Genomic DNA, 20,836 nt, shown 5'->3' with positions numbered 1-20,836 from the left:
TGCTAAATCTGAGTTTTCTGAACACTTACCGTAGGTCAGTCACGCTTTAAGATCAAACAGGTGAGCTTTTAAAATTATTACAGCTGTTACATACTCATATTGTAAATGGAATATTCTGGACTGCTCTTTGTCAGTTATGGGGGACTGGTCAAATTTCTGTCATTTGCACTTTTGTCAAGTGTCTGTGAACATGTGTACATTTATAATTTACAAAACGTTGTTGCTTGTTTAGTCTTTCGAGAGGTGGAATCTTGCTTTTTTAAAGTAAAAGTGCACCCTGAAATAAAACAAAATATACTAATGTTCTTAAGACTGTAACAGTTATTGTGTTGAGAGCATTGACGGTCGTAATTGATATTCACTATAAATCACTCATACTTAACGCAAAGCTAATCTTGCATGAAAACACAGGCCTGTATATTATCTGAATTTACCTGCAGCTTGGTGTAGGATTTGTTCACAGTACAAGCACTACAGAACATGAAAATCTCATTAAATGTCAAATGGTAGGAAAAATTATATAAAGTATATATTGTATAGCACAGATGTGTTTCTGCATATATTGAATGCTCTAAAGAATGACCAACTCTGATTTATAAATGCATGGTATAGTTGTCTCCAGGGGATTTCAGGATCGGGTAATGTTACATCACATTCCATTTACTTAGCAGATGGGTTTATCCATGTTTGTACATGGCGTACAGTATGTATGCTGTGTGTTTCTGTTCAGAGTAAGTGGATGCAAAAGGAACCAGTCAGGTAGTATGTTTATTTGTAAATTTGGAGCAAACGGTGTGATCAACATGCAAAGAATTTCCAAAGTTAAAGAACTAAATCTGCGATTAGCGATCGGAGAATTTGACTTACGTAAATTGCAGTATGTGAAACGTGAATTCTTGATGTCGAAAAGTGCAAGTATGTTTTTGATAATTGAAAATGGACGTATTGGTGAGAACGGAATTGATAAAATTACCGTAAGAATTGTTGGCATCTATAAATGAATAATTGATACAGTCAGTGTAATTTAACTGGTTGCAATTAAACGAATGTACTGAGTTCTTTATATTTCCTTTTCAATTGCTGAAAGTCAAGAATTCTATTTTCACATGTTCTGACGGTGTTTCAATTCGTTTGTCAGGACGAAAGAATAACATGGCGTGTGATACTAGGGAATGGTCCCAAAAGTGTACCTCAGTTTTTATTGACCGACAGTCCCCGCCAGCAGGTTGCAGTCCGTGTAAACAGGCGGGCGGAAAGGTTCCTTCGAGGCAAATAGCTCACTAGCTATTTGCATACACCGTCCCGATGGTAGTTAACGCGATGAGTTACGTACCTTGCATTTGAGGAAGTTGCACGATTGCGGGGAGGGTCAGAAAGGTGTGCACACGTATCTTCTTAGACAAGTGATTTCATTTTCAATGCTTTTCTAACGCGTGTGTGGTCTGACGCATTTTTAAAAGAGAATTCGGAGTATAGCACATTATTTCCGATTATCTAACTGCGTTGTGAGCACTTGGTATACTTACCAAAATACGTCGTAATGTCTTTACCTTTCTCCCACGGCTTTTCAACTTTAAGGACTGTAAGTGTATCTTCGGATCAGTCGTCCAGCAGTTTGTCGCCTTCGGTTCAATACGCCACGACCGAAGTCCCTGGGTTGGCAACCTACAAAACCGTGAGTTTACCTGTATCTCCAGCTCCACTATCCCATTTGCAGTACAGTACAAATGGAGCCGCTGTGGACGGTAATATGGTTTACGAGACTGTTCGCTACCTGGTCCCCGTTGAGAGAAGAGCTGCGCCAGAATCCTACGTGCTCGTCAATAGTGCTCCCCAAGTCATAACCCAAGCAGTATCGCCCGTATACCTGCAAAACGTGCGGAGCTACAGCGTGAACAATGTGGACGAAGTGGACATTCACCGCCAGCAGGTCGTCGAAATTGAGGTGAGTCATCGCGCTTTCTTTTCCTTGTTTGATTTGTAGGTTTGTTTATTTTGCATGCATTCATCACCCGGCGATATGGCGAATAGGCTAGTGCGCACTGACAATTTACCTGCTGGCAACATGATACAATTGTGGCTATGGCGTCAAGGTGCTTGGAATTGAAGCAAGGCGACAGCACACCTTTGCGAGTCGAACTGACCTTTAAGGAAAGTGTAGAGAGAGGAATATGAGCCCATGTAATACAAATAAAACAAACCTGAATATAATCCGTAACTTTAAATATACAAGCGATAAAAATATTCACAAAGTGTGAAAGATCATTGTCAAAGGAAAATACAGATAACTAGAATCGTTTTTTTGACAAATATTGCATGTGAAAACACTTTTCATAACATTCATGTAGCATAGTAACACCAAAAGTAAAATGCAACTTTAGAGCAGCGGACCATTAGTAGCAAAGTTCTAGCTGTCTGTATAATGTGAAGGCTTACTTAAAGCAAGATAAGTAGCCACTAGCCTATCACAAGTACTCAGAGGATACATTTGGTAGTGCTTGGCTTTTTGCTTGTGTTGTACTCTGCCTCACTTGTAAGTCTGTTTGGATAAAAGCGTCTGCCAAATGAGTAAATGTGAGTGTAGTAGTGCGCAATATACATATATATTTTTGAGTTACTCATTACAGTACATTGACACTGACCATTCTACATGGAGTTACACACTGTGTTGTGTAACTGAAAACCTGTGCTGGCGTGAACTCTGATGTGGATGGCCCAGGTGACAATTGTGTTGTAGGAGTAGGGAGAAAAGGGAGTGAATGGACAATGGAACAGATGTGCATGGATATCACTGTGATAGCTGTACAGTACTACCTGTAGATAGTTAAATTGCTCAAATAAATTAGTGAAGACAAATTTATGCACATTTCTTTAAATTTCGCACCCCTTTTAACTACTATCAGTTCACCCCACACTAAACAATACAAAAAAAAAAATATATGAAACTGTACCTATCATGATTTTGGACAGGGTGATGTTGCTGGCAAACGCTTGTAGCAGGACATTTCCACCTTGAAGATGTAGTAATGTCACTGTACTCTAGAGTGGAAGAGCCCTTGGCAGTTCCCTTCTCCTTCAGTTAAGGCACAAAGCTCCAAGCTTGCTACTTTGATATTAGTAGTGTGATGTGCCCTTATGAGTTAGGAGCACAAGGAAATGCTCATTTAAAGGAAGGAGGGCAGGGTAGCGATCAGGCCGACAGACAGGGTGACATTGCTGTTGAAAGATTGTAGAAGGACAGTTCTGTCTTGTTAAAAGTGCAAGATAAGGGTTGGGTTCTCAGATCCAGCGGTTAAGCTTTTCATCTCCCCTGGAAATTCCTCGCTGCTCACAGTACACAAAGGGATAGTGATACTTGCTGTTATTGGATGAGATATATGGTAGAACATGTTCCCCTGATCCACTCAACTCCAGCTCCATTCAATTCTGCAGTATCCATAACTGGAAGAAAACCAGCCGATTAAAAAGAACAATGTAGTTTTAACCTCACAAGGGACCATTTTCAGTGCTTGAATGAATACAGTTGAAAACTATATCATTTAATTCCTTGACTGAACCTTGTACAGCTTTTCTGCACCTATCCAAAGTATTTCAGACAGATTTTTTTTGCAGGGTCCTCAGTATTACTTTGTCCTAAACATGGCAAAAGAAGTCTGATGTCCAGAGGGCGTTAATAGCCTGTGCGCGTGAGTGTGTGTGTGCCTGTGAGTGTGCGTGCGTGTTGGGGGGCTGTATTTACAACAGTACTAGGATATGGTTGATGTGGGGTCAACTGACTGTTTTTTTCCAACATCTGGAAACTTCTAAAGTATGCTTCAGTGGCTCTACACATTTTTCCTTGAAAGCCAAAATAATTATGATTTAAATGAGTTGTTACACATCAGTTAAAACTGAGCCCATAGCAATTTGTTTTAGTCAAGGTCAGCTGTTAGCATTGATTTTCTCAGAGCATTTTTTTTAAATGCTGAGACACATTCAACTATGTTTGACCTGTTCCCTTGCTAATCAGCTTGTACTAAACACTCTCTGGTGCTTGACCGCCAGTGTCTCTTGTCCTTTGAATTTCCTAATAGCCTGTCCCTATTCCTATAGGCTGTGCAATAAAAATAGTAATAATAAGTAGTTACTATTAAGTTTTTTAGTAAGTTTTTAAGCGGGCTACTAACCAGCTATAAAATACTATTTATGAGTCAGAAAAGTATAGCTTCCTGTGACATACTGATGAAGGCCCAGAAGCAGCCAAATTGCCAACTTTGTGCTTTTAATCATCACATGTCAGCAGCAGTTTGCTGTACTTTGGCAGGCAAAACAAACATTTTACGAGCAAAACGGTGACTATATATCTCTCTCCTGACATGAAATTGGCCTTACGTAATTGAAAAGAACTTTCATCACTGTGCTTTTGCCAAACATTGGGCCAGTATTTTGCTGATTCTGTATGCAAAACCGAACTTGCATGTGTTTATTTTGTTTATGTAAACTAATCTATGGGATTGGTTGTGGACTCCATCTCTTCCCTCTTAAATGGCTCTGAACATACTTTCTATTATATTCACCACACAAGGTCAGTGGATTATCCTGGGATAACCCTCAAATATCAACTTTGACTAAACTTTACTCATTTCTCTGTGACTGCGGACATCTTTGGAAGAAATGCTCGTTGTATTGGGTGAAGATTGTAAACACCTGATTATTAGCAGTGTTGGTTTGGCTGCTGGGGAACATGTTTAAGTCCATTGTTGTGAGGATTTCATTTCTAAATGCAAAATGAGCACAATTTATGACAGACATTCATAAACTGAATGTTTGTATAACAATGCAAGGTACAGACAGAGGTATAGGTACACATCTAATCAGCACATGAGATAGTGTTGAAAACATACTTTCAAAAGGTCAACACACGGAGCCGAGACAAGAAACCACAAATAAATAAAACTGCAGAGAATAGCATGTTAGTCCATGTTTTACACCCTTGCATTACACATCAACATGAAGAGTGGAACGTATTATTATGTTTGAATTGGTATATTATTATTTTCATTATTTATTAGGCATCATTTAGCCACATCTCCATTCTGACTCTTTGCTGTAGAAAGCATTAGCTGGGACGAACTGAAGGGATAAGCTGTGTATTGTGCATAGCTTGGCTCGCATCCTAGGTATGGGGGCGCACCCATAGTTTGAAAGTACACATACGTTACCTTGCCAAAAAAAAAAAAGTGAAAAGCTCACATTAATGATTGATTGATCTCTCTCGTGGTGGAGGATAACGGCCAGCTCTCCGCCCTGATCTTCTTCTCTGCTTCCTCTTATACAGAACCTCAATGGGAAGGCTCCATCGGTGTTCAGCCAGGCCTCCAGCCCCACGAAGAGCCCTGAGCCAGTCGCCAAGGAGGTGAGCCAGGCGCCCACACCTGCTCCACTCTGGCGTGCAGTCGCATGCACGGAGACACATCACATAACATAAACACACTCACACCCTTCCTTTGAACGATATTGGCCGGTGACAGCTGGGCAGAATCCCGCTTTAGCTTTGTTTGTGCTTCTCTGTGATTTGGCCTCGTTTGGGAGGGCAGCGGGACTGGTGTCAAACAAAAAAAAAAACGAGAGACGCAGGCTTTAGGTTGTTATGTGAGGGAGTGATTCCGTGACTGTGAGATCAGGGGCCGCGCCCTTGACTTAGTCGCAGTGCATGGCAGAGAGTGCCTTGAGAAAGAGCCCGGGCGTAGGTTCTCACTAGCTTCTTCTGTTGGCAAAATAAGCACAATTAGATTGATGTACAGACGCTATGTTTTATGTAATGTTTTTTTTTTTCTCCCTCTCTCTCTCTGTGCTGTAATACATGTAGGTATGTACAGCCACACCCGTGTTTCCCTAAAGCATATCAAAAACAAGCTATGGGAGGGGGATCAGAGCAACGCCCCGCTAAAAGAGCTTGGGGTAAAGATGCCATTTGTATCGATCTGTAGTTGGCCACGCATGCACTGCAGCTCAGAACTGAACTGCGAGCGTCACTCGGGTGTAATGAAATAAGGTGAAACTAGCTGCAGGGCAGTTTGAAGACGAGCCTGTTTTTCAAATCCTTGGAAAGGAATAGGAGTTCTTCCAGAAGAAGTTGCTTGCAAGCTCTGTTTGATCTGGGTAATGCAGTCGCAATGAAATAATTGTATTCCAGTGGATACACAACAAATCAAATGCAAGGCAGAAGTATATTCGTTACCATTCATTTTGATTTGCCTTGAGTATGTATTGCTTTGTTACAGGTAATTGTTTGAGTCTGATTAAAGTTTAGTAAGAACTGGGGAGATCGCCATCACACCACAACGATGGGCTTGAGGACTGTTTTTTGGTCACAAGGCATTTGTGTGTTGCCTTTTGTACAAATTTAAAAGCTTTAAAATCCCCTCAGAGGAGCAGACCACAGAGTCATTTACTCACCTTTGCTGGCTATTTTGATCTTAAGAATAAGAATAAGAATAAGAAATACTTTATTAATCCCGAAGGAAATTTGAGTGTCACAACTGCACCGTCCAGCACACATCAAAAACAACAAAAGAATAAATTGAATAAAATAGAGAGGTGTAAAATACAACAAATAGAAAAATGTTTGCATAGTACTGCACAATGCATAATTGCACAGTTATGTTGTGGCTTGTCTCATCTATCTGAAGTGATGCATTTAATGCTGCTTTTAACTTCTTTTGGCACGTATGATTACCCTGTCTGTCAAAGGCAAACTGGTATTACAAAGTTCTTCTTCTTTGAAACAAATGCAAATGATCCTTTTGTAACTACCATGTGAGAAGCTTCCATAGTTTAAGGGAGAGCTCATAAACCTGTCAGGCTGATCTTCCCATCCCTGCTGTTTTTTTTTTTTCCCTTTCTTTTTTTTTTTTTTTAATGATCATACACGGGCAAGTGGTTCCCCTGTTCAATACAAGGCCAGCTGTGGCTTCCACAAGGCCAGCGTCAGTGATGTAAGGGAGATCAATAGTTCCGGAACATTCCGCTGCGATGCGCGACAGACTCCATTCGCGATTTCTGCTGAACCGCAACAAGGGCAGCAGGTGCCTGTTCGGAGAGCTGGAGAACATGCCACTTCTCTGGCCTCATTTCATAGATGCCAATCACATTTTTCCCATGTATAAATTGCAAGACAATGATCAAGGCTTCCCTTTGAATTTACATATAAGTCTGGTAAATATTTGCTGCTCTGGCCTGTTGCTCTAATTACAAACATGACACGGAGCGAGAAGGCGCTTGGCCTCGTCCTTTAGGACAGTTTAATTTAAGAATGCACTGTGGTTGACCGTGCCTGTTGACCGAGCTTGTACTGGACTGAGGCAGGCGGACTGTGATGAGGAGCTGTGAGTCAGGTGTGGCCCACCTGCTCTGGGCGGGGAGGATCACAGAGTCTGCAGGCTGCAGGACTGCGCCTCACGCAGAGAGATCCTCAATTACAAGCCATAGCAACATCTGCCCCGTCAGCTCCTCTAATTACTGGGCATGTGTAGACCGCATCCCTGTCCTTTTTCTTCCTATATTTCCTGCACCTTGCCTGAAGTGGAACATTTTCTAAGAGCAGGGTTTGCTTCAGAAATGTGAGGGGTTTGCTGGCGACAGTAAACATTTTAGCAAGCTCAGCACAGTCGAACAGGGCGGTAACCGGAGACACACCCAGAGATCAAATATCAAACACCTTGGGCCGGGCTTAACATGAACACGCAGGAAGACTTAAGCTCCGAAACTGTTAATAATGCATTTCTGAACGCATCTAGCCTACTGAAGTCTTATCACAAGTGCAAAAAGATCTTTACCTAATGCTACAGCTCTGGTGACACACTTACAACATTGCATACAATACAAATGTACAGTAACTCTGCTGTAGTATTGGTAAGGGAGTTTCTTCTTAGTTTCCTTATCCGAACCTGGGTGGCAGTGCAAAAGCCAGGAAATAAATGAATTGGGGAAAAAAAAATCGGAAAACACCCAAGCAGGTTTGCTGAAAGACGTTTCCATCAAATTAGCCAGGTTACGGGTGAAGTTTCATATTTAGTCTTTCAGTGCTGTCATCACCACTGCACAGATGGTTAGCTAGCCAGGTTTTGACGGAAGTCTTGCAAAACAAGCCTCAACGTTGTCATGTGGAAGCCTGTTAGGTTGTTGTTTGTGATGTCATGGCCATCCTGCTTTTGAATCGTTGGTTGTTCAAGCTGTAATTTTTTTTTTTAGTGTAGTTGTGCAACTGTGAGGTTATCACAGCTAAGTCTATGAATCTGACTGTGCTTCGCTGGATGGTAGGCATCTGCCAGGCTGTGGCTTTGCAGCAAGGTGCCATAGCTGGAACGCAGCCCGTGCAAAGGCTGAGCTCTGGGAACAACATGTTACACTTTCTGGAAGAACAGCTAGACTGAAAGAGCCTTTCAGTGTCTGCAGGCATTTCCCAGGCAGGGGGTTGACCTTGATTGTAACACAGAAATGCATTCACAAGAAACTCCTCTCGGCGAATTGATCTGAAACCCATGGTGTCCATTATTTCCGTCCTCAGTTATGGCCGTGTGAAAGGATAGCGGCGTAATTTGGCTCCAGGTAGTTTTTCTCCCCACTTCCAATAATTCCTTTATCCTCATCACCTGTTTCCCACATTCAGTCGCTGCCCTGCCCTGCGCGAGCGACAGTGAGTAATAACGATTACTGTAACGGCTGGGTTCCGGCATGAACGAACCTCTGCTTCAGAAGCCTGAGAGAGGGTGTTCGCTTTGGATTCTCAGGATCAGCAGTCAGAAATGAGTCATTGTTCAGGTCTGCAGTGCGTCAGCTCAGTCTGCACTTGGATGTTGAATTTGTCTGTATGGGGGGCTGACATAAACCTGAAGCTGATGAGCAGAGCTTTCTTCAGCACTGTGACAGATTAAATCTTGTTTTTCTTTTGATTCATAGTACGATTCAGTCAGTGTGGTTTGCATAGCTCCATTCTCAATGGTGTAAGTAAAGTTGTTATGTTTTCAAATTGTCTGTTTTGGTGGTGGCATGTCTGTGCAGGCATAATTTCCAAATTTTTATGTCAGGGCACATTTTGCATATTCCTCTTCATATTTTTTGAGGTTGAAGACCTCACAAATGAGGAAGTTTTCTCCTTGTTCTCTGTTTTTTGAAAGTGACCCTTGAAATGCTGACCCTTTTTTTTTTTCTCCATTTTTCCACTTTTTTTTTTTTTTAAAAAAAAGGATCCTCTATCCTGTCTTTGTTTACATGTCCTCCTGACATGCTTCCAGCTTCCTGCATTGTGAGATGGACTGTGTGAAAACTGATACCGTGCCTCCCATTCACCCCTGCCGAACAGTGGCGCATCTCTATTGTTACACCGCAACAGTGATGCGCTTTGACCTGTTTTCACACTGTTCACTCTGACACCGAAAGGCACTGTTGGCGAGGCAATGAAGCTAAAGGAGCGTGACACGCTTCCAAGTCAAGCAGTGATGTAAGCGCGTCGGATTTAGTTTCAGTTGGACAGAGAAGGACCGGTCCTTTATCAGCTATAATATAGCACTGTAGTTTTCCACATTTTGTTGGGAACTGTTTTCTAAAGATGATGGCATGCAAACAGGTCACCCTCTCTTTTAAAACAGGGCAAGATTGAATGTAAAATGTAGGAAAAGCAGATGTAAGTTAAAAAAAGAAATAAGCATAAATCATGAAGGAATCATGTCATGGTGGGTGACCATGACTTTAGAAATTCTGACCCCTTTCGCTCACAGTTCAAACCACTGTCTCTTTAAAACACAGAGATCTTAGTGATCTGTGCTACTAGAGAATGTGGCCTGGATTGCCAAAGCTTCTGCATGAACAATAGGTTACAGAACACGCAAAGTTAACTGCAGGTATTGCAACTATTCAGGGGGCGTGGTTCTGTGATTCTGGTGAAAGTGAAGTCTTGAAGCAAATTATCAGTCCTGTTAAGTGATAGAACAGATTCACAAGCATGTGTTTCACAACCTTGGTGTAGGATTTCCATTGGAAAAAATAGCCTGATCCCTTTCCTGGTTCATCAAGGGTTACTAGATAATATGTAGACTCATCACCAGGATTTCATGCTAGGTGAGGTGTCTTTCCTGTGAACTTGCATAGCAGTGAGTGAGCGTGCACTGAAACATTATTGCATTTCCTGCGTAGGCCTATCATGGCATCATGGCCATAAAATCTTGGGGTAAGTCTCTGGTAGACCAGACTGCAAGGTGTAGTGATTACAGGCCAACTGCCTTTCCTGCATTCCACTAAAATGTCAGCCTCAGTTCACCAACATTTGCCTGTCAGGGTCACTTCTGAAGTATACTTATTTATGGTCTTCTATGAACAAGAAGTATTTAGTGCCTCAGAGTGTATCCTGAAAGGCCGTGGAGCCAACTTCATTTAACAAAAGGCCAATGTTATGGTCACAGTGCGAATGCTTCACATTTTAACCATTTGAAGCAGTTAGACTTTCTGTTACTGTACTGTACTGTAATGTGACCCTGCTTGTGGCAAGAAAAAAATATGACGCTAACCACTGCTACAGTTTCTATAACACCACTTCTATGAGTTCCAAGGTTCTAATAAGTAGCCTCTTGTCTGCCACAGTAATTGAAGTGCATCCTTATCGTTTGGGGATTTAATACTGAACAGATACTATGCCCATCCAAAACACACCAGGAATGAAGTGGCTGTTTATGGTTTAATCACTCCCTCTGGGTAATCAATGGTATGGCCTTGCTTTTCTCTCTGGAATGTGAAGAATGAATGTGCTCACTTAAAATCCACTCATTGGAAGAACTGCAACTAAACAGACATGGTTATTTTAATTTTTCCCAAACTTCTGGTCTTACAGCTTGTCAGCACTCATCACCAGTTATCTTAATTTCGCTCTGTTTCTTTGTGCACCAGTCTGACTCGTGTAACTAGAGATGGTAATGCCGGGTGACAGTCTGGATTATTTAAGTGAAATGTAAAGTGTCTCTCAGCCAATCTCCTTGTGATGTGCTGGTTTGAGCTCTCTGGCTCAATTGTGTCACATTCATACTTGCAGTTGTGCTTCAAAGGAAAGAACTTCTCACTTTCAAACTGTGGTATATGTGAACAACAGCTATGGTTTCCTTCAAAAAAAGGAAGTAAGGAATTTACTTCTATGCAAATTATGGTGTAAAATTTGATCACAGCAGTGTTATTCCCCTTTTTCGTCTGTGCACAGGATCGAGGGCCTATGTTCTCATGATGAATGGAGTGAGATGATGATATCTGCGTTTGTGCTGTGTAAGAAGGACTTTTGCTCTTCTAATTTGCTCTTTGCTGAGAAAAGTAAAGCATGTACAGAAATCCAGTATTGTGCATTATATCTGGTTGCATGACACATTGTGTAAAAAATTAAATAAGCAATAAGTGGATGATCGCTCATTGTAGCGATCAACTTTTCCCACCAGCTCTTTCTGAGCCTCTCCCTTCCTGCTTGCAGTATGGATTCTGGGTGAACTTCACAGAGGTCATGTGCTTCCCTGTGACATAAATGCCATATAGAAAGATACATCAAGGACACTGGCTGCAGCTGAATTCAACTTGGATTATATTTTGTGTGCAGAAATTACTCAAAGGTTTAAAAAAAACAAAACCAAGGTGCCAGCTCTGAGTTTGAAGACACATTACACATGGGATCACGCCCTAGGAGTCTAAATCATCTTGTTGACTCTCCCTCCAAAAAAATATGACACTCCCCTAGGGTGCGGTCTCAGTGCAGCACATAGTCACCCATTTGACTCCTCTACGGAATGTAGCCCAGCCGGTCCTCCTCCCTCACCAGCCTGCCCTCCTCTGTCATTTTTGGTAAGGGATGGGTGGGTGAATGGAGATGCACTTTCTGAAGTTTGGCAGTCTCACTGGGGTGAAGCCAGTCTGAAAACCACATCTGATCTGCGAGATGTAAACATCCTTCCTCTAAACACAAATAGAGGAGTTGACACTGGAAATGCACTGCCAGCCTTGCAGGGTATGCGGGCCATTTCCATAATACAAAGATTTATTGATAAATTTGTTGTAGGTGTCCAGACCTGTCATGAACTGCCCGATTGCTTCTGCAAATGTATGTTGTAGGACATTTTGTTCCATTCTTAATGACTACCATTTTGTGCAGCCGTCCAAAGGTTGTCCAGGATCAGGGCTTTAATGAACTGTTGCCACATTCAACTGACCCACCTTAGCTGTAGGTCAGCTATAACTGAGGAGAACCAGAGGCATTTCTGCAATTAACAACCTTGGAAGACACCATGTTGTGAAACATGTGCAATCCCAGGTGTGAAACTAGTTTTGCCTCCAGCCCAGGCAAGTAAGGCAAAAGTAGACATACTTATCCTCTGCTGTCATATGACATCATATGTCAGATCTGTTTAAACTGCCCAAAATGCTGCACATGGGCGTCAATGGGATGGCAGTCCAGGGATGCAACAAGATAAAAATTCACAGATAAACTCAAAGGTTGCAGAAACACAAAAGACTGAATAGAAATGGTAACAGAAAATAAACCTGTAAATAACATTACTTAATGGGCACACATCGATAATTTGTGCTTAAATAAAAGAAGTTTGCTTACTGTACTGTAGACAAGATGAGTAATAATCAGACAAATTTAGCAATGATGGTAAATAATGGTGTTTGAGGAAGAAGTTAAGCATTCGTTTTGCTTTATGGGTCATTTGTTGCTTGTCTCGTTTTCCAGAATGAGTGTTGCTTTTTCTGATAAGCACAATATATTGAATTGAATTTGATGGGAAAACGAGATGACGACAGTGACCGAAACAACAGGACAGCCTGCTATGTTGATGTTGAGCCTGTTGTATATGACTAGTAGGGAAAGAAGACTTAAAACAAAACAGAAATGTTGTAGCTAATAACATGAATTGACGCTCGAGGGAAATTTTGTGGTAATTTTGCCGAACTTCTCATTACTTTCTGAATTTGGTGGCTCGATTAGTGTATTTGTGTTACTTCTCATGGACTATGTATCCACATGCTGTCAGTTGCTGCAGGTCCTCGCCTACTGCAGGAAAGATCAAATGAGGGAATGAGATTCGGTGATGGTTAAGGTGCTCTCCCCTGCACACGCCTCGGAGCAATGGCATGCTGCACGAACGCTCGTTTTAAACACGGGGAAGCAGAAACGCGTCGGTGCATGACCGAGTCAGACGTGGCACCCCCGCAGAGGAAGGCCGCCCAGAGTGCCCCGAAAGTCCCACTTGAACAGACGCATCCTCTCCATGCATGGGCAGGAGAGCTTGTGGCAGCACACCCACGTTGGATGCTGAGAGAGGAAGGTCAAGTAGTGCATGCATCTGCAGACCTCAAAGGCAGCTTGAGCACTCATCTAGTATTCAAACATTTTCCCTTCATCATCATGGCAAGAGACTATTTTCTGAGGTAACAGGCTGGGTAGTAAAATTGGTGTGGTGTGTAATATACACTGAATGCAGGTCCTATATGTAGCACATGAACTGTGATCATTATTTTCAGCCAGTTGTGGCTATTCGTAGTTACAATTATTGACTAATTCCTTGGTTCGACAGAACCATATTAGTCCTTTAGCCATAGCATATTAATTGGTATTCCTCAAAGCTCTGTGTCAGGACTGGTGTTTTTTTTTTTTTTTATCTCTGTCTCGTCTTCTTGTGCTGACGCTAGTCACATTACTGACAGGGCTCTGATTAATCTTGCCTCTCCGTGTTTTAAACCCTCAGGGATTGGAGATATCTCTTATTTACTTGTGGTCTGTTGGTTATAGCGAGTCGAAGTCGCATGCATCTTTTTTCTCTTTTCTTTTTTTCCCTTTTCTTTTTGTTTTGATATGATTGTTGAAGATGTCTCCTCTCTGTGTTCCTCAGGTTGAAAGTACTCTTAGTCCAAAAAAAAAAAAAAAAAAAAAAAAAAAAATCTGTGCCTCTGATAGTCTTCGAGTGAAGATGCGCTTTAACAGTCTGTCAGAGTAAATGTGTTTTCTGAAGTGCCACCACTTCTCTTGCTGGACAGGTTGAAGTGGAGAGCAGTAAGGTGGAGGAGGAGAGTGTGGTGGAGACAGTGGTGGAGAGGGTGTCTAAGGTGCAGGTGAAGACTGAAGTTCCTCAGGTGGAGCCTGTGGCCAAGCTGGACACGCGATTCTTTGGGGAGCTGCTGGCCGAGGTCTATCGCAAGAACTGCGACATTCACAGCTGCATATCTGAACATGTGGCCAAGATCCGAGGACGGTATGTGCCAGCCTGATAATTCTTCTTATTTGCTTGTTAATTTCCCATGGGATTGTGTCTAAACAAGCCCACAAATGAAAGTAGCGTTTCTGGTGCTCGTAGTAGATGGTTGCCTTTCCCTTACTTTGCCAAGAAGTTTGTTTGATCTTGCGCAATTTAATTTGTTCAGGCAGGTAACCGGTTTTGATTTGATTATTGTGACTGACTGTTTGCAAAACAGAGCGTATCCAGTCTTTTAAAGTCTTTCCTGCATTTAAACAGGTTTGAATATTGACAGCTGTAGAAAAGAACATGTGGACATATTGTCATATTTAGTACTATACTTGTAACTGTGTTACTTTGATAAAGTAATGTCATGCATTAGGTCTGTTTTGTCACAATTCACTGTGATGAATTCATGAAGATAAAGACTGATATTACTATAGTTTTGTCCACATCATTATCAGATGGTGACGTTAAGTCTAGTGCATCATGATGAGTTTCTGTCATAGTGTCTGTGCAACAGAGGATTATTTAAAACCATGAGATTGCTTATGTCTCTGATTTCCGCTGATAAAACCCATATGACTTGACTACTCAATTTTCTTTATGTTTTGTCTGTTGATTCTTACCATGACTCACAAGGTTTAGCTAAGCTTAGCTGGCTTTTTATATTAGTGCATATGTAAAATGTGACATGTATTACTGTTTTTATTACAGCAGTTTGAGTTGACTTTTGAAATGTTGTAATTTGTTGCTACCTTTTCCTGTTGCATTCACAGGAAACACCTCCTGGACCCAACCATTGATTACAAGGTAGGAAGGCATCACCACTAACTCATCACAGGCAGATCCATTTTTTTCTGAGTTTCTTTTTTTGACTGCATTTCCATCAGCTCTGTTTAAGTAATCAGCATTCCTGTCAGAGTATGCACAAATTAAGGAAAAACTGCCTTAAAGCAAGCTTTTTTTCTGCCTACATAGGTGGACAGGGAAGAGGTGGAAGCCTTGATTCCGAAGGGCATGTCTGAACTTACCAAACAGCAGATCCGCTACCTGTTGCAGGTAAGTGTGTGCAAGGAACATGGGGCAGGATTTTTGATTTTGTTGAATTGTTTCTGTTTCAGAAATGCTGCACAGGCTCTGCCAACCTGATCTTTAGAGCAAGGGTACTGGCTAATTTGGTGGGCTGAGTAGATGAGCTGTGGAGATGATTTAAGATGGTTAAACTTGCATGTTTTGACCTGAAAAAAGAGTTATAGTCTTGTGAATCCACAGTGAAGCCCCTGCACCCTCGTTCTCTCTCTTTAGACCCGCCTGACTGCTGATAAGACCATGCGACTCCTTCTCACCACCTTCAGCAGTCTGAGGGAGGAGCTGGTTCACCTGCAGGATGACCTGAGGGTAAGCGTGCAGTGTCCAATTACAAGGCTCAACTCGCACATTAAATTATCAGGAAGAATGCTGCTCGGTCTGTGTTAACCACATTTAAAGTTGAGGCACCTTAAACATGCTGAGGATTTGGCAATCCTCTTGGGCACAGCATATTTTCCCCTGGGTATGGGCAGACACAAGTGTTTTTTTTGTTTTTTTTTGGCTGAAAATGCTGTGGTAAATGTAAATAATGCTTAATTTGCATTTTAACCAGAGAACATCATATTAATATGACTGAATGTGGTATGTTTGCTGTGCAAAGTAATTACAGAATGGCTGAGTACTGATGTTTTTTGTGAAACTCTCTACATATCTACATACATACTGCACTGTTGTGGTTGCAGTTGTTGTACTGCTGCATGAATGAGCAAATTAGTGGCAAAAACTGATCTGTTGCGCGCTACCTATCTGAGATCACCTGAGATCGCCACGGCGTCCCTCAGCGCGGCCTTCACAGTCCGTCTCTCCCCACAGCGGCTAGAGAACGAGAAGGAGGAACTGGAGAAGGACCTGAGCTTCAAGGCTGACCAGGCCATGCAGTATGACCGGCTGCTGGAAGCCGTGCGTGAGAACAACAGGCAGCTGCAGGTAGGATGCCGGTGCGGCAGGGTGGGTGCTGTCCTCCGGCTGCAATCTTCCTTTTTTCCCCCTGTTCCTGCTGTGCTGAAGCGGAAGGGGATTTAGGAGAACACCTCTGATGGACTGACTTTGCCCTGGTCAGTGGCTGAATTGTCAAGTACATGGCAGTGTGAGACTGATCTGACTGTGTGTGTGTGTGTGTTTGTATGTATATGTATATGTGTGCGTGTGTCTGTGTGTGTGTGTGTGTGTGTGTGTGTGTGTGTGTTTGTATGTATATGTATATGTGTGCGTGTGTCTGTGTGTGTGTGTGTGTGTGTGTGTGTGTGCGTGTGTCTGTGTGTGTGTGTTTGTGTGTGTGTGTGTGAGAGAGAGAGAGAGAGAGACTGACTGGGTCAATACATGGCAATGTGAGAATGGTCTGGCTGTGTGTGTGTGTGTGTGTGTGTGTGTGCGCGCGTGTGTGTCTGTGAGAGAGAGAGAGAGAGAGACTGGGTCAGTACGTGGCAGTGTGAGACTGGTCTGGCTGTGTGTGTGTGTATGTGTGCTTGTATGCGTGTCTGTAAGAGAGAGAGAGAGAGACTGGGTCAGTACGTGGCAGTGTGAGACTGGTCTGGCTGTGTGTGTGGCTGTGTGTGTGTGTGTGTGTGTGTGTGTGTGTGTGTGTGTGTGTGTGTCTGTCTGTAATAGAGAGAGAGCCTGCATCAGTACATGGCAGCGTGAGACAGGCCTGGCTGTGCCGCAGATGTCTGCGTGTGTGTGCATGCCTGTATGTGACTGGGTCAATATGTGGCAGCATGAGACTGGTCTGGCTCTGTGTGCTTGTGTACACATGTGCGCCTATGCACATGTGTCCACGTATGTGAGATATGTGTGTGTGTGTGTGACTCTTAGTACATGGCAGTGTGAGACGGGCCCATGTTATGTGCTGCAGGTCTCTCTGAAGGAGAGCAGCCTGGCCCAGCGCAGCCTGGAGAACCAGCTCCTGTCCACCCGCAGCACCGACTCATCCCGTGATTTCCGCATCAAGGAGCTGGAGGGCAGTCTGAAGGCGCTACAGCAGGAGAACGAGATGCTTCGGCAGAAGGTTCGACACTCTACCATTAAAGCCCTTAGCTGTTACTTTACACAGTGATGAGAGAATGAGTCTTCATGTAGCCAAGAGTGGGTGGAGCTAACGATCACCAGCTCTTATGAATGAACCAATAAAAACATCCTCAGCCATATGATTGCTGCTTTGATCCAATCAGCCATTTGGGATTCATGAAGCCTCCCTCCCCAATCCCTGCCATTATATTCTTTATATACATAAAGAATTATAATGTGTGCTCCTCAGCCAGTTCTTTCAGGCAGAGCGTGAAGATGAAATAGATGCTTGATTGTTAATTAGTGCAGAGAAACACACAGAGGTAATCATGTACTTATGAACACTTCTCTCCCCCTAACACCTCCCTTACCCGTAAGTCTCTCTGTTTCTCTCTCCTACTCCTCAGATGGCGGGTCAGTGCAGCACTCTCACCCTCCAGACAAAGACAGAGGAGCTGTCCAAGCAGTACAATCAAATGCTGAGCTCACTGCGGGAGGAGAAGGACAAGGAGCTACAGAGTCTGAGGGTGAGGGGGGGGGGGGGGGGGTGACCTGCCTTCTGAACATGCTAGGGGCCTTCACTATGACAAAATTTGAATAGTTTCATTTTTTCTCTTTTTGGAAATTACATTTTTAAAATTTTCCGGACCCGTTTGAATCGGGGCACCACACAAGCAAAGGCCAGTGTCCAGATGTGTTTGTGCAAGATTGGTTTAAAACTATGGAGCTGTGAATAACTAGTTGTGCGTTTCTCTGCACCTGTGTGTTCATCTGCACGCGTTTGTCTGCTTTACCCCTTGTCTCAGAGTCAGCTTCTCAGGATTCAGACCGAGTACTCCACGGTGACGACGAATGACAATAGCCTTCAGCTGCGCATCACTGAGCTTCTCACTAAACTGGAGCAGAGAGAGTCCATCATCAAACGACAGGAGGAGGTGAGAGGTCGTCCGGGTCATGTTGACCAGCTGTCTTCCAATCATCTGCTGCGGTGTTGCTCAGTGCCCTTCAGGTGCTCTGTTTTTGGTCAAGAGGTGCGTGAAAGCAGGGCTCAAGGCGCGCTGAAGTGTCTGACATGCTCAAAGAGCTGCTATTGCCGATTTGTTTTTGAAGGCACAGTTGCTAGGATCGACTGATCTGCTGTGCGCTGTCAGTGACTGACCTTGCTTCACCAGATTTTGGGATTCATGTAGTTCCCGATGTCTCATCACCAGGTGTGAACATTTCTTCCAGGGCAGAGATGTAACCTTTGTCCATCTGTCCACTACAGGAGATTAGGCGACTTCAGCAAGAGAGGAGTGAGAGTTCCAAGAACATCACAAAGACCGTCATCACCAAAAAGTAACCCCGGACACACTGCCTGGCTAAAAGAAATTCTTTTCTTTTCTTTTCTTTTCTTTTCTTTTCTTTTCTTTTCTTTTCTTAATAACTTTTTACATTTACCCCAGCATTTTCAGAAATCCATTCCTGTTAACTGGAAGCACACATTCAGATCGTGTTATTCTGACTTCCTCTGTGTAGGTACAGGAACCAGTATCCCATCCTGGGCCTACTCAGCGATGACTACCAGGCTTTGTCTCCAGTGAAGGAAGCAAAGACCATCGTGATTGAGAGGACAGGAGAGATATACAAACAGGTATAATGTTAAGTCTAGTGAGGATTATCCAAGAGGATCTGCCCCGGTTTCCAGGAGGGTTCCACTTCATCTTACTCTTTAAATCAAACCTCCTTTTCAGAACTAAACTTCAGGAGATTCAGTGACAGGTTCCCTGAGCTACAGACCTCTCATATTTTAGATCTAATTATTGGAAACTGCTAAAGTTAAAGGACCATACAAGCTAAAGCTACAGATGTCATCATGAGGGAATGTGTTAGTGACAATTTAAACATGGCTTTTACTGGGCAGGGTGCATGCATAAAAAGCGATGATAAAACTGATGCCATTTGGACCAATAGATCAGTCAGTGAATACTTACCTTAAAATCCCTGAGTGGGTTAATATGGAGGAAACCACTGCACTCACTCATTCACTGCAGCACTGTCTGTCATGAACAAGTTCCCTGTCATAACAGTGGATTACTAGTATGTTGTAATACAAGGCGCAATTCACTGTAGAGTACATGTCATTGGGAAGTGAAACTATCCTTCCACAGTCTCCCTCTATTTTAATCACGTGCTGTATTTCTGTGTCGTCTTCAGACGAATTAAAATAACTTAGGTCCTCTACAGGCCGAATGCTTAATGGACAAAAATCAACCCTATTCTGCCTCTTCAGAAAAAAGAATTCTGGGATGAGGTTTATGCAAGCTCAGCTGGAAGCAGGGAGGAAGGACAGCTAATAGATTTGCTGTCCTCCTTGCCATCAGCTGGAAGTGTTAAACTGAATTTCGACTAACATACATTTCAAATATACAGGAAAGGTGTATTTTTTTCCAATAACTAATGAGGCCATGAAGGGAAAAAATGTGATCATATGCAGAACTGCATTCTGGCACAAAATGGTTTCACGAAGATCGGTGCTGCACATTAAGTTAGGTCAGTCTCCTTCACTGTAAAGCCCTTTGGGAATCTTGAAATGCTGAAAAGTGCTATATAAATCCATTATTATTATTGTAACTATTCCAACTACTTATCATGGTTTCCATAATGCCCAAACCTGGACAGCAGAGGGTGCAAACATATTGATAATCATGTCTGTGATATTACTTAGGTTCTTTCCTTTTTTCTCCATAATATATTATAGAATTATAAGTGTGATTGACTGAAGGTGATTATTGTTTTTGTTTTTTTTATTTTTGATTCTTTATTATATGTTTGATTTTTAAATTAAATTGTCATTATGTTGGGTATTAAACTGAGCTGACGAAAAAAGGATGGCATACACTGTATAAAGGCACCCAAGCGATTCACTACATAAGAACAACCTTTCAACCTACATGGTCTTATTTTCTACATTTCTACAGCAAGGTTATGTTCACTCCTGTGTGCACAAGGCTATGAGTGCGATTTCCACCACTGACACCACTTGAATATACAAGGGGAAGCTAACTCAGTATGATGTGCACGTTGAAAAAGGGCAACGGTGTAGTTGTGCTGATTAAAGCAAGTGATTGATGTACAGTGACTGTCATGTTCTGTTTGTTTTGGGCAGGAAATCATTACAACACCCTAAAGAAACTGCTTCTCTCTGACAGGAATGAGCTACAAGAAGACCCCCGAAGCCATGCCCTTCCCCTTCCCCACCCTCCCAGTCCTTCCCGAACCCTCCCCCCCCCCCCCCCCAATCCTCCCCCCTCCCATCCTCTGCATGTAGCCCTTCCCCTTCATTGGTCCAGGGCTCCATAGGGTGGTGGTGGCTCAAGACCCCAAATCTTTGACGGACAGGTGCGTGCATTTGTGCGGGAGGGAGGCATGGGCAGCGCGGCATTGCTTTGAATGGGAAGGTCCAGAGAATGGGGTCAATTAAATTAATTAAAAACGATATTAAGAACGATAAAAAAGAT

General features: G+C 42.8%; 1 protein-coding gene across 2 annotated transcripts; it reads left to right on the top strand.

The window, feature by feature from the left end:
* Positions 1-688: 688 nt before the first annotated feature.
* On the top strand, positions 689-20,598 carry pof1b (POF1B actin binding protein). Of its 2 annotated transcripts, XM_036522971.1 has the most exons (14): positions 689-759; positions 1,579-1,945; positions 5,318-5,395; positions 14,044-14,258; positions 15,020-15,053; positions 15,222-15,302; positions 15,549-15,641; positions 16,146-16,259; positions 17,185-17,337; positions 17,744-17,863; positions 18,143-18,271; positions 18,604-18,674; positions 18,855-18,969; positions 20,485-20,598. In XM_036522971.1, exons 1-14 carry the CDS (start codon positions 710-712, stop codon positions 20,503-20,505), a joined length of 1,641 nt encoding a protein of 546 aa, XP_036378864.1. In that variant the 5' UTR covers positions 689-709; the 3' UTR covers positions 20,506-20,598. The 2 variants fall into 2 exon arrangements, with proteins under 2 accessions (XP_036378864.1, XP_036378865.1); XM_036522972.1 differs by lacking the exon at positions 689-759 and having other exon boundaries at positions 1,358-1,945.
* The last annotated feature ends 238 nt before the right edge of the window (positions 20,599-20,836 follow it).

The sequence above is a fragment of the Megalops cyprinoides genome, chromosome 3, assembly GCF_013368585.1.
Source record: "Megalops cyprinoides isolate fMegCyp1 chromosome 3, fMegCyp1.pri, whole genome shotgun sequence".
In the NCBI taxonomy this organism is placed as follows: domain Eukaryota; kingdom Metazoa; phylum Chordata; class Actinopteri; order Elopiformes; family Megalopidae; genus Megalops; species Megalops cyprinoides.
The sequence above is the reverse complement of the archived record's forward strand: the minus strand, read 5'-3'. Positions and strand labels throughout refer to the sequence as shown.